Below are 17293 nucleotides of genomic sequence, written 5' to 3' on the forward strand. Positions count from 1 at the left end.
AATCAAAACTATCAATTATCAAAATACCTAAGTAATTTCTTTATATATTAGGTAATAAAATAACAAATATAAAACAAAAAATTATATCACGTTTGTTTTCCCTAAGTACATATACTTTTTTCTTTTTGCTCTTAGTAAAATATATTTTTTTATTAAAGCCTACATTAGTTTTTTCTTTCACGTGTGTTTCTCCTTCTCTCTCGTTTCTCTATCTCTTCATCATAACTAAAAAGCTGCCTCTTCCTATACCAATCAAATCAGTACACACTCTACCAACTTCCCATCAAATCCTTGCTCTTCCCAATAATCTCAAATGATTCAATTTATTTTCTCTTAAACCTTTCAAATGGTATTCAAAGTTATCATTGTTCCATTTGCTGATTCCACATTCTCTCTTCCGTCCAAAACACAAAAAACCCTTTCCATGGAAAAACCACCTACTAAGCGCCGCACCACCACCACTCGACAAAAAACCTCCATGAAAACCACTGACTCTCGACCAACACCCACCACTCCCACCCGTCGCTCAGCTCGACATGCAAACATCTCTCACAATCCAACTCCCTCTGAGCAAACTACAACCGAATCACAAAACCCTAATCTTCTTCCCACAACCCAGATCGTCACTGCTCCTCCACCCACCAAACCATCCTCCTCACACGTTTCCACTCAATCAAGCGAAGGAACCTCTCTCGTTTCATCGTCTTTCCAAGCCTATGACCATCCATCTGAAATCTCAACCAACGAATTCATATCTGACGATGATGTTCGTGCTCTCTACAATGAAAAATGGCGCTCCCTTCCTATCGTGGCCGGCAAAACCGTCAACCTGGGTAGTTACTCTATCTGGGGTTACGACATCAACGAGCTCGCAATAGCCACAGGTTGGACCAATTTTCTCCAACTCTCTGATGTCTTCTACCCTAGACTAGTTAGAAACTTTTTTGCTGCCATTAAACCCTCTGACAGTGATACACAGCTCATCTCTTCTGTAAAAGGTTGTCAAATAACCCTAACCCCAGAGCTCCTTTGTGATATTTTGCATGTCCCAAATAATGGACTTCACCTCTTTAATGAGGACTGGCCCTCATCTTATGACCTAGACATTGAATCCTACAGACTCTCTATCACAAAACATCCAAATGACCGTTTTGTGTCTGCCAACCTTGAACCCCTCAGCCATATCATTCATAACTTCTGCATTCATACTATCCTTCCAAGAAAAGGCAGTATGGAACGAATCACTGATAAAGACCTCCTTGTCATCTACCATTTCTCAAAGAAAACCCCTCTAAATATTGGATATTTAGTGCTCAACTATCTCAAATACACTGGCCTGAGAGCAAGAAGCGCCCCCTATGGTATGCTTCTTACCAAAATATTCAAGCACTTCAATGTTCCTCTGGATGATGAGGACTCCTTCGAGATAAACAAAATCCTGGATGCCTCCAAGTTGAAGCGCATGAAAATTCCTTCACTCAAGCGAGCACCATCGCCTAAACCTGAGGCCAAATCCAAGCGCAGGCGTCTTGTCAAACAATTTGCTCCAACCGAGCCTTTAGAAACAGGTACCAACTCTCCTAACTCTCCAAACAGCCTGAACACAAATTCCCCCATTCCATTATCTGTGGCTCTTCCAAACACTGCTGCCCTAGAATCCCCACAAGAACCCTCATCAATCTCTCCTCATGCCTCTAAATCCACATCTCCAAAGGAAACAAATCAACAATCTCCTGAAATCACACAATGCATTGACCTCACCTCTACATCACCAATCCCAGTAGAATCTTCACCACAAACAGTTGTCATCACTCAAGCTCCAGTTTCTCTCCCAACTGAAACTATCTCAAATGTTTCAAGTCCTCCAAACCTAGAGACTTCTAACACTGACATGATCAACATTTTCGCTCTTGAAAACCTACTCTCGAGTCCTCCTAGTGCTTCAGCTCATCAACCACCCTCACCAATGTCTCCTCACACTCCTGCTTCAGCTCAGCTGTCCTCACTCATATCCATGCTTGAGGCTGAATTGTTAACTCCACCCACTTCAAATCAACAAAACTCAATTATTCCCCATGTTGCAACATACACTTCCCCTACCATGACAACAAATCCTCTCCCCACGACCTCACCTCTGAACTCTCCTAATTCATTCAAAGAACCTTCTCCTAGAAGAATTCAACTCTCCTCCATCAATCACACAGACTCCAATGATCTCACTGCTCAGATTGAAGCATTTTTTAACAACTCTGCTCAGCTATCTGAACAAAGTGATCCTACAGAATCACTTGTCATGCCTTCTGTTCCACCACCTGATCCTTATGTCTTTCAAACAAACTCTCCAATATTTTCTTCTCCTAAGGAAGATGATGATAACTCCTTCAATGTTCAAACACTGCTTGCTCCGAGGTATGACTCATCACCTCCTAGAAACACCACCGATAATTCCAATACCCTTCCTCAGGTTCCCATCACTTCCATCACATCCTCATTTTTTAACAACTTCCCCAGCATTGGTAATCGTCCTCCCGTTTATCCTCGATCTGCAACCTCATCTGAAACGGTTAACCCCCATCAAGGCATCAACCTTCGATCCTACACAGCTCTCCAAAAGCAGTTAATGGCTTACCAAAAATTCTGGATTGATTATGTCACTGAACAAGTATGCCCGAGGTTTCCAGGAATGCCTCCTCCGGATCCCTCTCAGATTCAGTTTCCATTTCTGCCATTGTCTTCTGAGGCAACATCTGATGATGAACAATCTGGTTCCTAATCTTCTCGTCCTCTATCTTTTGGTGCCCCCTTTCTTTTTGTATGTTTGACAAAAGGGGGAGAACAAGCTTTGACCAAAGCTTTGTCTTGTTTAAGTTCTTTGTACCTTATTTATCTTTAGTTCACTAGGACTTTGCATTATATTTAGCAGTAATCCTCTAGGATCTTTTTGTGTTTGTGTATCAAAATATTGATGTAAAATTAATATATTGTTCCTCAAACACTAATCAAAATCTGCTATCTAATCAACATGTGTTTCAAATGCTGATAAATTTATTTACTATATATGAACTAACATTGAGGGGGAGCATTTGCCCTTTCAAAGTATGCATCTTTTCAGGGGGAGTTTCAAAGTCCTTACTCAAAGAAATTAAAATAAAAAGTTTGTCACCATTCAAAAAGGGGGAGAATGTTGAAACATATTCTGTTAATGTTTTGAATATTACAAACTATTTTATCTAAAGAAACTCCAAAGTGATTTCATCAATTAATCATCTAAATAATTTATGGTCTCTATCAAACAAAGAGTTAAAATGATGATTCAAGATTGAGCTGACAAAGAACAAAGCTTTAAGAACATATGGATTCTCAGAAGTTAAACAAGTTACTCTCCAGAATTATGATCCCAGAGTTACTCCTCATAATGACAGTCCCAGAGTTACTCTCCAGAATTATGGTCCCAGAGTTACTCTTCAGAATGACAGTCCCAGAGTTACTCTCCAGAATTATGGTCCCAGAGTTACTCTTCAGAATGACAGTCCCAGAGTTACTCTCCAGAATTATGGTCCCAGAGTTACTCTTCAGAATGACAGTCCCAGAGTTACTCTCCAGAATTACGTGTTCCAGAGTTACTCGTCCCAGAGTTACTAGTTCCAGAGTTACGTGTTCCAGAGTTACTCGTCCCAGAGTTACTCGTCCCAGAGTTACTCGTCCCAGAGTTACTTGTCCCAGAGTTACTCGTCCCAGAGTTACTCCTCCAGATTTACTTTTCCAAGAATAAGTCTTTGTTGAAATGGTCAAATGTCAGAACTTGCAGATTGTCAGCAGTACCAAGTCAAGCCAAGACCAAGTCCAAAGCTGCCAGCACTTCTCATGAGAAACTCTCGGCACTTCCTTCTCACTTTGCATTGCTCTATAAATACAAGACTTATGCTTCATTCTCAAGCACCGAAAATATCCACAAGCATTCAAAGAAAAACCAAAGTCTTTATTCTCAAAGCAATCATACTCTCTATATATTATCTTTAGCTCTCACTACCATATAGTGATCAAATATATATTAGAGTTATCATACATATTCTATAAGTAAAATACTCACTGCCATATGGAGAGTATTTAGGAACTTATTGTAAACCTTCTAAGATCACAAAGTATATCATAGATATACAAACCAATCATTTTGTAAGCTATCTGTAAGCTATACCATTCAGAAGTGTAAGCCTGGTGAGGCTAAGAATACATAGAAGAAAAAGCTATTGTAAGAAGTATTTGATAAAGGATAATCTCACAGGGTGTGGGGACTGGACTAGCCGAGTTGGTGAACCAGGATAAGTTTTCTTGTGTTCTTTAGTTATTGTCTTGTTCTTATATTATTCATACACTATATTTATCACACACATTAACACTAATTATTTAAATCTCTAAAGACATTACTAATCACTTTCTTCTTATTAAAGGCAACCTTTTAAATACTAAGATAAATTTTAAAAGGGACACAATCCAACCCCCCTTGTTGTGTCGCACCTTATTCCATCAAGAAATTCACAATTTTAAAACATATTTAATAAACATCCATAAAAAATCAATCGAACTTTATAGTTCATGAGTCATAACTCAAAACATCATAATCCCATGAAAGGTAATTCTTCAAATTCAAATCAAATTCAAATAACTAAAAGTGAATATAATAGTTCCAAAACACAACGATCTCGACCCCGACGTTACGTATCTGAGCAAGACTTCCTTTATTCTAAACAAACGGTAAAAAGAACTCCACAAAGCTATCCTCTAACTTCGGCGGACTACTCCTGAATACATGCGCGTTACCCACGTGGAGGCAACATTCAAACAGAAAAGGTGAGTATTTCGTAATTATTATATAAGACATAAGGAATAAATAAAGTAGTGGTACGCAATAATTCATCAACCACACATATACCGATACCATGCATCCTCATGCTTCACTTGCTTACTCACACATGCACATCACAAATAAGTCAAACATCATTTAAATCATGCAATGTCACAAACAATGTAATGCAACATCAATAGACTCATGCATTTGGTACCAACACTTTCCTGATGACCCAGTCATCGTTCTCCAAAGATCCCCACCACAGGATTGATCCCGCTTGGAACCGGTGCACATCAAAATATTGCACTCAATCCACACAATGGGATTAAGGGTCGTCACTCTACCAAAGGTCCTACAAAAATCACTGGACTATCGTCCTACAATTATGCTATGAACGCATGATGCTCAACATCGCAAATCAACGACCACATCTAGTCAAAATAGCACCATCATCCATTTGATCATCAAAATCATGTCATGGTCTCAAACACACAACCTTCATTAACATCTTGGTCAAAATCAACACATAATCATCAATTATCATATTATCAATCATCACAACAACGTACATCACAATTAAGTATAGAAATACATGAATTCACAAAATCAAGTTCCATACAAATTGACCTCTAAACCTACCCAAATATGCACAGTAAATTCCAGAAAATTCCCTGAAATTAAAGTAAAATATAAGCTTCCATATTCTGAAATCATTTTTCAAAAATAATAAATTTCATCCCAGGGACCCGCGCTAAGCGCGATACCTACTGACTTGACCCTCTTTTTATTCTCAGAAGTACGCTAAGTAAGCTCCACCGTGCTAAGCGAGCTCTGGGATTCTGAAGAAAATTCATGCGCGACCTGCATCATACCTGACCCAAACTTTTACCCGAAATGTTATTTTAATTATTTTCCTGCGATTTAAGGTCTATTAACCTAGTTCTAACAGGGATTTATTATTCTAATCACAAAAATACAAATGTTCACCATACCTCCAACAATCTTCATCAAACCCTAGACCTTCCAATCCATAAACATGGTGGATTTGACTCTAGTTCACATTATTATTCACCAATTCATTAACTAACAACATCACACGTCATACAAACAACATAATCCAAACAATCATCATGGTAGTTCATCAAGATCATCAAATTTATCATAAAACCCCAAACCCAAAACCAACATACAATTATCGATCCCTTAGGGCAAACATAATAATTAGGATAACCCCCTTACCTTAGGTTGTTTGCCTGATTGATCTTCTTCTCAAATTCTACGGTTGATTCTTTTTCTCCCTTCTTGCCCTAGCTCTCTCTTCTTTTCATGTTTTCTCCAAAATTCTACGTCGAATGAATATTCTCTCCCTTTTTCCTCTTTTTACTTAGTTAGCCTTAGGACCCCTAATATGATATTCCAATTATGCCGTTACTAACTCCACCTCACATTATCTCCTTATTTTATTTTAATTAAATATCAATTCTAATTAGAACTATATTATTTTATTATCCTAACTAACACCTTAATTCCACTACCCCACACATATATCAACATTAGTATCACACGTCACATAATCTCATCGATAATTCATGTAATCAGATTAAAACATCAAATAATAAATTAAACAATTAAATCTAAATTTCGGGGTGTTACATTATTCATCAAATAAAACATAACCTAAGAGGAATCTAGCTACTCATTTTGAAATGATTCAGTGCCATAGTTGTAGACTCGAAGAACATGAAGAATCATCGAAGAAGAAGCTCTACAATGGCATCCAAAAGCTCCAAAATCACCCTTAAACTGCACATTTCTCTCTCCATAATTGATCCCCCAAACCCTTCTCTTACTTCTCTTTAAATAAAATTTGATATTGGGCTTAACGGTTTGAGAGAAAAACCCAATACACAATTTTGCATTATCAGAATTTTTGTCTCTATTTTTTGTTAATTTATATTCGTATTTAGACTTTGAATTGTTCATAAAATTTCTAGCCCTGGATCTTAGCTTCATCTTCAAAAAGTTCCACCTCAATACGAGTTACGAAACTTGGTCTTTGATCAAATTATTGGAAAGTCCTCATGTTGAAAATTATGCTAAAAAGATCAACTTATGTTGAAAGTCCTCATCTTTTTTGTGTGTCAGCAAAAAAGATGCAACACGAGCGCACCATATGTCATCGAGGGTGCATTGAGTAATGATGAGATCACCGCGGGCGCATTATGGGACAACACGCTCGCATTTTTTCTAGAGGCGAAGCAGCGCGGTTTTGTTCCTTTTTTGCACTAGTTTTCACAATAAGTGCTTTTCCAGCTATTTCTAGGAGTGTTTTTTCTAGAGTCTACCCAAAAGTGTTTTTTCCATCTTTTTTCACTATTTTTCCTGCTAAATGATGTGCAATGACAACATGTCATCAATAACCTTGGAAAATTTGACAGTAATGTTGGTGAAGGTTTATAATTAAAATATTCCATTTCTGGTAAACCTTTTAGAATTTGTAATGAGGTTGAGCTTAGGAACCAAACATATATTTTAACAGACAATCTTAAGAACCAAACAAAGATTTTAATTGGCTAATCTTGCAAACCTAACAAGATATTTGACTATTTATGTCACAGACTTAACAAAAACTTCTCACAAGATATATTACACAAGAGACAAAAGTCCTCTTGAGTAAATTTCAAAACCCCAGCAGTAGAAGAAACAAAAACCTCATTTGACATTTTTTTTACTCTAAAAACACTAAGGAAAATTTGTGAAAAAAGAGAAAGAAACGAAATTGAGAGAGTAGAAAGTGATAAAGTATGTAGAAATATGTTTTCTGAAGTGTTTTGAAAGTGAGGAGAAACCCTCTATTTATGGGAGAAAGTTTTGGCTCAAAAAGGAAAAACATACATTGGCCTTTAAATAACATAAATGATTTAATCATATGGTTAATTGATTATGAGCTTCAAAACATGACAATCCTAATTCCTAAAAAGGAAACCCTATAACGACTAGTATCTTAATTGATTATGAGTGTTATTTGTGAATTGAGAAGCTTTATGCTTCGCTCTAATCGAATATTCTCTAATCAATTAGGAAGTGTATACTAGCTTCCTAAATGGTTAGGAACATCCTTGATCAACCCCACATGCACCTTTATGGTTCCTCTTTATGCTTTAAAGTGTTTTAGAAAATTTAGAGAGTTTAAAACAATTTTAGGTGAGTGTGCACATTTCCTAGTAATTTAAGAATTAGTCTAATATATTTATAATACTCTGATCACTCAGATACAAACTAAACAAGCTTTCACACCTCCTCTCATTCACAATCTCTAAAGCTTCAAGGTCTCTTACTTGATTCATTATTGATTCAACACTTTATCTAAGAGTTATCTTCTTCTAGCTGATGGGCTAAGATATATTTAGGTTGCAAAAAATATTTTATACATAAAACAAACTTTGGTCTTTCATTACCCAACTTTAACAAATAATACACTTTAAATAGTTAGGATTTCCTAAACTTAACGAGCCAATGTCACCTTTTCAATAATAAAAACAATGTAGATTAATTTAATAAAGGTAGAAATAATTTCTAATGCACCCCATTAGTACTACTGATAACAATTCTTAGGCCAACCAAATTTTTGATTTTTCTTTTGAGCTTGATAGTTGGTCCACTAATATTTTAGTTAAGACGTGATTTTGCTTGGAGTCAAATTTGATTTAACACATAACTTGTATACCCCAACTAGATATCAATATTTTCGTGTATAATTAATTATTTTAACTTCTAGCATTGTTGTATTATTAGATTTTATCTTCTAGATTTTTATAAGCAGTTATGTATTAGAAATCGAGTGTAAGGGATACTCCACCCGAATACAACAGAAAAACAATTGAACTGAAAATCACTTAGATAAAGGCAAACCGAAATAAGAAACAAAAGGAAGAAAATAGACAGAAGGTAAAGGAAAGCTTAAGGAATGTAGGCCAAAATGTCTTTGCACCAGTCCATCCAAAATATCTAACAATCCGTCGAGGTCCAACAGATCTTCCTCATCCAACATAGACGTGTATAATTCAAGGTTCCACCTCTAAATTGTCAGCACAACTATCCATGTCAATGATTTTATCTTCCAGTTAGTCAAAATCTCAAATATATTAAAGTGTGAGAGAAGTTCATTGAATCTTATATATTAGGTCAACAACAATCATTTGAATTTGAATTGAATATTATGTTTTAACCTAGAATTTTAATATAATAAATTTATGAATATTTTTTTTGGTAAAGCCTAGGGGAATGGACCTCCTCAAACCATTCCCAGTCGGTTCATACCAAAACAAATATCTGGTGGTCGCCGTAGATTACTTCACTAAATGGATAGAAGCCGAAGCGCTCGCCAAAATCACGTCCCAAAACGTGCTCCGTTTTTATAAACGGAACATACTCGCTCGGTTCGGAGTTCCACGGGAGATAATAACCGACAATGGCACCCAATTCACAGATAAGAACTTCCAAGAATTTATAGCCAAGCTCGGCACGAAACAACACTTCACCTCGGTTGAACACCCCTAGACAAACGGGCAAGCCGAAGCGGCCAACCGAGTCATCCTCCGAGGATTGAAAAGAAGACTCGGCGAGGCCAAGAAGGCTTGGGTCGAGGAGCTACACAGTGTACTTTGGGCATACAGAACGACGCCCCATTCGAGCACGGGCAAAACCCCGTTTAGGCTGACTTACGACACCGAAGCCAAGATCCCCGTGGAGATCCGAGAACCTTCTCGGCGAACCGAATCGCCTCTCGAGGAAGAGCTCAACGACGAGGCTATGAGGGAAGAACTCGACATGGTCGAAGAGATCCGAACAGGGTCTTCCCTCCGAGAAGCAAAATTAAAACAACAGATAGCTCTGCGCCATAACGCCAAAGTTATCAAACGCGAGTTCGAAGTCGGCGCCCTAGTGCTCCGCAGAAACATGAAAGACTCGCGCGAGGGAAAACTCGCCCCGAACTGGGAAGGCCCATACCGAGTTTACGATAAAACCGAGAATGGCGCCTATTACCTCGAGAACCTTCTCGGTGAAAAACTTGCTCGAACACGAGGAGCCCGCCGGGCACGGACTCGCGTCATGGTACGAGCGCGAACACTCCACGACAACGGCAGTCGAGATTCCCTACCAAGGAACAGAACCGGCTACGCGGGGGACCTTACACCTAGACCCACCGTGGCAGTACCTGCATGGCAGAACCCCAGCTCGCGATGGGACCCTTCACGCCGCGAGCACTTGGCCCTAACCGCGGTCTCGCGCTCGCTTATAGCGCACACCTGCTCTGCGCAACGGGGTCGTACCCCACACGCCCGAAAGAAAATCTAGGCCGAGCGAAGTCTAAAAACTAATTCTAAGTGTGATGCCACACGCCCGGGAAATCAACCTCGGCCGGGCGCAATCCAAATGAAAAATATTACCAAGTGTTGAGATATCTCCTCGGCGTTCAAACACAATCCGAGCTCAAAAACATGCAACAGTAAGCATTCTAAAAACACCCATAGAGACAATTAAAACAAGAAATCAATAAAACATTAAAAGCCGACCAAATTGGGCGGCGATGTTCAAATGTTACAAACATGATGGGCATACAGGCCCCAAAAATTATCCGGGCATAGCCCAACATACAAAAAATGGCGCGCAGGCCGATAAAGACAAACACGCAGGCCCAAAGTAAAAAACTGACTATTCTTCGCCGTCGGGAGATTCGGGCACCAACACCCCATCCATGATCTTCAAAGAGAGCCCGATGTTGTCCTCCTTCAAACCATGATTCAAAAGCTTCAACTGCCGAACTGCACAGTTGAACCCAGCTTCGGCCATCTCGGCAAGACTCATCTTCAGCCCGTCTATCTTCTCGACGAGCTCGGCTCTGGACTTCAGAGCAGCCACATCCGGGAACTCGTCAGCCGAGGGTGCCCATTCCAGTTAAAGATCGGCAAGCTTCTTCTTCTCCGCCGCAATCTCCCCGTCCTTCTTCTTCAGCACCCTATCAATCTTCTTCTTCAACTTCTCACGGTCGGCCTTTAAGGTTTTCGCCTCGTCCTCGGCATGCTTCCTAGCCAACACTTGGGCCATCCCTAAAACCCTCATCACAGCAGCACCATCACTCGCTAGCTGCTTGAGGAGGGAGGGGGATCCCATCTTCTCTACCCGACGGGCTTCATCCGGAAAGGTTGCCAGAGGAAACTTCTCAAAGTAACCCCCATCTTTGAAGCAAGGGGGCAGCACAAAAGCACGGTCGAGCCCAAGGCTCGACGTCTCTTCACGAGCCCCCTCGGCAGGACAAGACCTTTTTGGAGTCCTTTCACCATCCAAGACTACCCGGGGCGAACCAGCCGAACCTGCGTTGTCACCGGCACTCGCCGCCCGGGCCTTTTTCTCCCGAAGCTTCCTCGCATCTTGAATTACCATCTTCAAGAGCTTGTCCTCCTTCTCCGGCATAGCATCTGAAAAGGAAAGCAAACAGGTTAGCGAAAATACCAAACAGAAGAGACAAAACAAATTAAATAGCCCAAATACGACCTAACAACGCACGGGTCTCCTCGGGAGTCTGACAAGATAACAGGGCCTTAGTATTAATAGCCTGCGGCTCCACCTTCGACACACCATTCTCGTCCAAGACAGGATCCCCCTTCCTCGTCACCCACTGCGACATGGTGAAACCATCTACATACTTGCAGAGGACCGAATACGCCGTATCCTGCTCGTCCAGCTCTCCGTCTTCCCAGGCGTAATTTTTAGGGGGAGACGAGAAGTGGCCTTTCCACCAAAAGAACGGGAACGCTGTGCAGAACTCCTTCACTACCTGCCCGTCCTCATCCCTCTCCAAGTTGTCGGCCTCATCCCGCACCTCCACGATATGAGACAGAGCAGAATAAGCTGCCGAGCTGTGCGGACGAACAAGGAAATAGCGATCCTTAAAACCCTTCACTGAGTCGGTATACATCCCAAAAAGTTTTCTGTCAGCATTCCTAAAGGAGACCCAGCTATAACGCCCGTCCGCCGTCTGTCTTTGGACACGGAAGCAGCGGCCGAACAAGGCGGTCGTAGCGCCGATACCCAAGTAGTCGCAGACAATCTCAAAGGCCCGCATAAAGGGGAAGGCGTTCGGATGCAGTTGAGATGGTGACAGGGCAATGAAGCAACTGGAAAACTCATCGAAACAAATACAATGAAGTCGCCATCGAACATATATTTATCCTACAATAAGGAATGGAAAATATCGAAGAAAACCAAAAAAACATGCAATGGTCTCAGAGAAAGGGTAAGGGTGTCTGTTACGTGAGGGGGAGGTATTAGCACCCCTCACGTCTGTGGTACTCCACAGGATCCATTCTTGCTAATTTTCTAATCTAAGGGTATGTGTGTGTGTGTGTATCATGCTATGTGTAAAAGGAAACATGCAATGGAAGATGTACAAATAAGAGGAAACATGCAAATAATAGGAAAATAAGATAAGAAAAGGCCGAACAAAATAAAGGAAAAGAGAAAAGATCGCTCGCTAGGGTGTTCGTACCCTATGCCTACGTACCTCCAATGTGCAATGGAGAAATCAGAGCGCCGTAGTTCGGCCCAAAAGTTTCTGTTTCTATCTCGATTCGCGTCTCCTAGAGAAACGGAACCGAGCACCCTAAGGGAGCATGCATACAAGGAGCGTCACAAAGATCCTAGCAAACATGGCATGTGAACAGGCATCACAGATAAGAACATGCGAACAAGCATCACAAACAAACAAAAAAACAAACATGTAACAGGCATACACGAATGTGAGTGTGTGATCAGGCATCACAAGTGATAATGCGAACATGCATCGCAATCAACATGTAACAAGCATACATGTGCAAGTATGTGAACAAGCATCACAGGGATATCATACTAACAGGCATAGCAGATACAAAGATAGTGAACAAGCATCACAAGCATATGGCACACAATCGAGCTCCGCTCGAGAAACAAACAAACTACCGAAGTAGTAAACAATGCAAATGCAACACACAAACAAGCTCAGCTCGTAAAGCAAGCAAACTACTGAAGTAGTGACCTGGGGACAGGGGAAGACGTTCTAGCTAACGGGGAAAGTCCTCCGAAGCCACCGTCCACGGGGAAAGTCCTCCGAGACGGTTGAACAAGAGAATAACTAGAAATAAACGTTCCAGCTAACGGGGAAAGTCCTCCGAAGCCACCGTCCACGGGGAAAGTCCTCCGAGACGGTTGAACAAGACAATAACTGGAAATAAACTGAAAACGGTAAACAAACAAAAACAGAGCCTCTTTCGAGGGCTTGGCCAGATGAATGCCTAGGTCCTACTTCTCATGGCAAATATGATGCTGCATGCCTACCCTACTTCTCATGGCAAGATATGGTACTCGAATAAGTAAAAGGGAAGGAACCGTACCGTACGGATAGCAAGTCCGTAATGAGCTAGCAAGCGTAAGCAGAGAAATCCGGGAATATCGCGTAGCAACTGTCCACAAGCAATAAGCAACATCAGGAATCCGTAAAAGCAACATATCAAAGCACTGCGACGTCACGAAAATAAATCGCACGTCGCGTATAGTCATATATCAGCACCATCGTGCGACACCGGAAGTGCGAAGAGGAGTTTGAATCGGAGTTGGAAACTGGAAGGAGGAGATCGCACGATTGGAAGAGACGAAGGAGACGCGTCCGCGTTTCCGTAGTGGCCGCCGGTCGGAAAAAGTAGTGTGTTCGGTGATGGTGGTGACTCGCGCTACTGCCGGCGTCGGAAAGGAGTGATCGGAAAAGAATGTGGAAGTTTGGAGGATTTTCTCTACTACGTGTTCTTCATCATCTTTCTCATGTTCTTGAACCTTTTTTCTATTTTTTGGTATTTTTGATTTTAGAGAGAAGTGAGAAAGAATTGGTTTTTTGTTTGTGTGATTTTTGGTAAAAGTGGAATTATGAAAGAAAAGGAGGGAAAACGACTTATATAGTGTGAATGATGAAATGTCAAAAATGTCCCCGACGTATCTCTTTTTTGCTCGTTTACGGGAAAATATGACTCGGTGCGAAATTTGGAAATAAAACGAATGTCACTGCGAAGATGACCAAATTTGTGACTCGTAGCCGCGAGAATCGTCTCAAACCGACAAACGGTGAGGAAATTATGCGCGTTTGAATGACGAGAAAAATTGGTTCATCTGGTGCGACTGTGCAGAATTTTGCGAGTACCGCTCAAAGAACGTGATAAAACTCAAACTTCGGCTCGAAATCTCACTTAGCATGTGTGACGAAGAATCGAAGATAACGAAATTTCCGAGAAAATGCCGCCGGAATGGACTCCATACGATAAAAATCGAAGAAGTTATGAATTTTTGAACTCGGCGCGACATACCCGAAAACACACTTTTCACCGAAAGATTACAATGTTCTTCAAAATGCTGGGAGTTTTCAATGCATAATTGGTCTTCGGTCCGAACATATGAAATCTTGGTAATGATGACACGGAGCTCCAGTTAAATTTTCAAGCGAATCCGACAAGCGGATTAGGAGATATGAATTTTCCGAGGCACGAAACCCTACATTCAGCACTGTTTTTCACTACGAAACCTCAATTAATTTGCAAATTTGACAACCTTCCTCAAAGAATTGGCTTCCGAGCCGAACACGAAAGTTGTAGATATCGTCGAAACAGTGGAGACAACGCGGGAACTTAACTCATATCACCTTCCAAATAGTATTTGTGAATTTTCTCGTACTTACACTGTTTAAACCATTTTTCACACCGTATCTTCTTAAACCCATGAAAACTCTTTATTATTTTTCTTCAATTTTTGAATGACGAAATAAACGTCATTATTAACTTATAGCTCAAATAAAGAGGGCAAATTTTGGGGTGCAACAGCTGCCCCTATTCACACTTCTTGAACCTGACGAGCGAGAAACGAAAGTTTCGAACCGTTGAGGTGGAAGGAGATTGAATACCAGAATGAACTCGAAAATTTGCACTCTTGATCAATAGAAGATCCTGTCTTATAATAAGACGGAATGTACCACCCCGCAAGCAGGGAGAAAAAACTTCAATTGACCTGGATAATTAAATAAGCTCCAACTTGTGATAAGAAGGAACGGGCACCCACAGGCAGGGGAAAAACACTTCCAATGATCTGGGCATCAAGAGAAGGAACATCTCGACTGATCTGAATATCAGACGTAGCAGATGTCTCCGAACATGCATCGGGATAGATGTCTTAGGTCGATCTGGGAATCGAAGGAGATACATCGGTTGATCTGAACATCAACGGGTAATAAGTATCTTTGATCTGGGAATCATGATCTGGGAATCTGGGCAGACATCTCTTCTGATGCAATTAAATCATCAGGTAGATATTCCTACTAATCTGGGAATTAGCGGCTAGCTCCTTCGTAAGACCACGGGGATCCGGAGGCGGTTCCTTCAACTGAACTGGAAATCAGGATAGGAACAATATCTCTTCCGAACTGTGTACGCCGGGGAAAGAATGCCTTTAAACTGATCTGGACATGATGCCAGAAAATAAGTAGGACAATCTTCATCTGAAAGACAAATTCGATCAGGCAGACATCTCCATCTGATCTGATGATATCAGTGGCTTGCTCCTTCGTAAGATCTTGGGAGATCCGGAGGCGGTTCCTTCAACTAATCTGAATCTGAATATTAGGATAGGAACAGATATCTCTTCCGAACTGTGTATGCCGGGTAAAGAAAACGTCTTCAACTAATGGTTAGGCATCAGGACTGGGCAGGCGAGTTTCTTCTTCTGAACAAACTAAATCGCCAGGGAGTAGATATTTCCAACTGATCTGATGTATCAGAGGGCTTGCTCCTTCGGAAGATCTATAGAGATCCGGAGGCGGTTCCTTCAACTGAGCTGGATATCAGGATAGGAACAAATATCTTCCACCGATCTGGGGGCATCGGGAATAGGAATGTCTTTGAACTGATCTGAGCTATGCCAGAAAATAAGTAGAACAATCCTCTTCTGATTCAAAACATCAGGATAAGCGCCTGTAATGACTAGGCGAATATTGCTCTCTAGGGAGCATTTGAATCTGGATAACTGTCCTGCAGAAAGAAACATATATGATATGATTTATGCATGATGCATGTATGAATGTTTATAGAATAACGCTCCCGAGAAGGAAGACGCTACACGCTTTTGAGAATGCTATGCAAATGATGCATGATCCGAACGTTGCTTAGGGAGGCAACAGATGAGCACTGAATTGCTGAAGAAGTTCTGGGGAGAGTATAGAACTCTGCGGGGATGACAAGATGAGTGATCAAGGGTCACGACTGCGAGCTGGCAAAGATGGATCAGAAATCTGCTGGAGACGATCAAATCTAGGCGCGAGCTCTGGTTGGGGAATAAATCCTGCTTGGGGATATGAACATCCCAAATGACTGCTTGGGGAATACCTTGGCAACTTCATTGGAGAAGCAAATTCTCAACATTCTGGGGATGCGGAGATAAGAGCAAGTCATGAAGATAACTCTGATGGGGAGTGACAAACTAGCTTGCGTATGACGCATTCCGCTGGGAAAATCCTTGAAGGAAACAGATTCTGCTGAGGATGCATGCGAATCTCTGCTGAGGAAAGACTCGGTGGGGAAGATGAATACTTCTGCACAAAGATCCACTGATGAGATGAGGAATCCGTTGGGGATAAGGAATCCGGCATAAGAATCTTTTGCTAAGATCACTCCACTGGGGAATAAGATGACTCTCCTGGGGAAAACGGGTCAATCCGTTGGGGAGAGAAACGCTCTACTGGGGAGAACGAGGAACTCGGGCAAGGAACCTCATTAAGAGCTAGCTGGGGAATCAGACACCATTCCATCATGATTCAACTGGGGAGAAAGCATTCCGTCGGGAATAAGGCTTCTGGAGCATAGAGAATGCATTAAGATGTGCTTTACTGAGGATATGAGAATCCTGGAGCAAAGAAAGTCCCATCTGAAAGTACTCAGCTGGGGAATGAGAATCTTTCATTAAGAAACACTCGGCTGGGGAGTGAGAATCTCTCATGATTAAGTCCGCCGATATGCTGATACGAAGCGCTTGCAAGCATGTACCTGCGAGACAAACAAATGCAAATGCCCCAGGATATAGCATGGTATCTTAGCCTGCCATCCCAGTTACACAAAACTTCGAAGTAGATTCAAAGGTTTCATTTCTAATCATGTATTGTAAAAGCAATGCAGTTTTCATATGCAAAGTTTAACACAAACTTAGGACGTTTTATGCAAACAAAACGGTAAAAGAAAACAGTTGTTTAAGATAAAAAGGATCTTTATTAATTGCAAAAGGAATGCTCATAAAAGAGCGAACACTTTTCAGAAGTAGTTCCTAGTAAGAGGTAACCACACATTTATTGAGTACAAGAGAAATGGCAATGTGAAACGGATATCC

The 17293-nt window shown here is 41.1% G+C and overlaps 1 protein-coding gene across 1 annotated transcript; it reads left to right on the plus strand.

Annotated features, from left to right (window-relative positions):
- Positions 1–346: 346 nt before the first annotated feature.
- LOC131637674 (uncharacterized) lies at positions 347–2773 on the plus strand. Its single transcript, XM_058908276.1, has one exon. It carries the CDS (start codon positions 347–349, stop codon positions 2771–2773), a length of 2427 nt encoding a protein of 808 aa, XP_058764259.1.
- Positions 2774–17293: the final 14520 nt, after the last annotated feature.

This window comes from Vicia villosa, unplaced genomic scaffold (genome assembly GCF_029867415.1).
Source record: "Vicia villosa cultivar HV-30 ecotype Madison, WI unplaced genomic scaffold, Vvil1.0 ctg.002064F_1_1, whole genome shotgun sequence".
Lineage (NCBI taxonomy): Eukaryota > Viridiplantae > Streptophyta > Magnoliopsida > Fabales > Fabaceae > Vicia > Vicia villosa.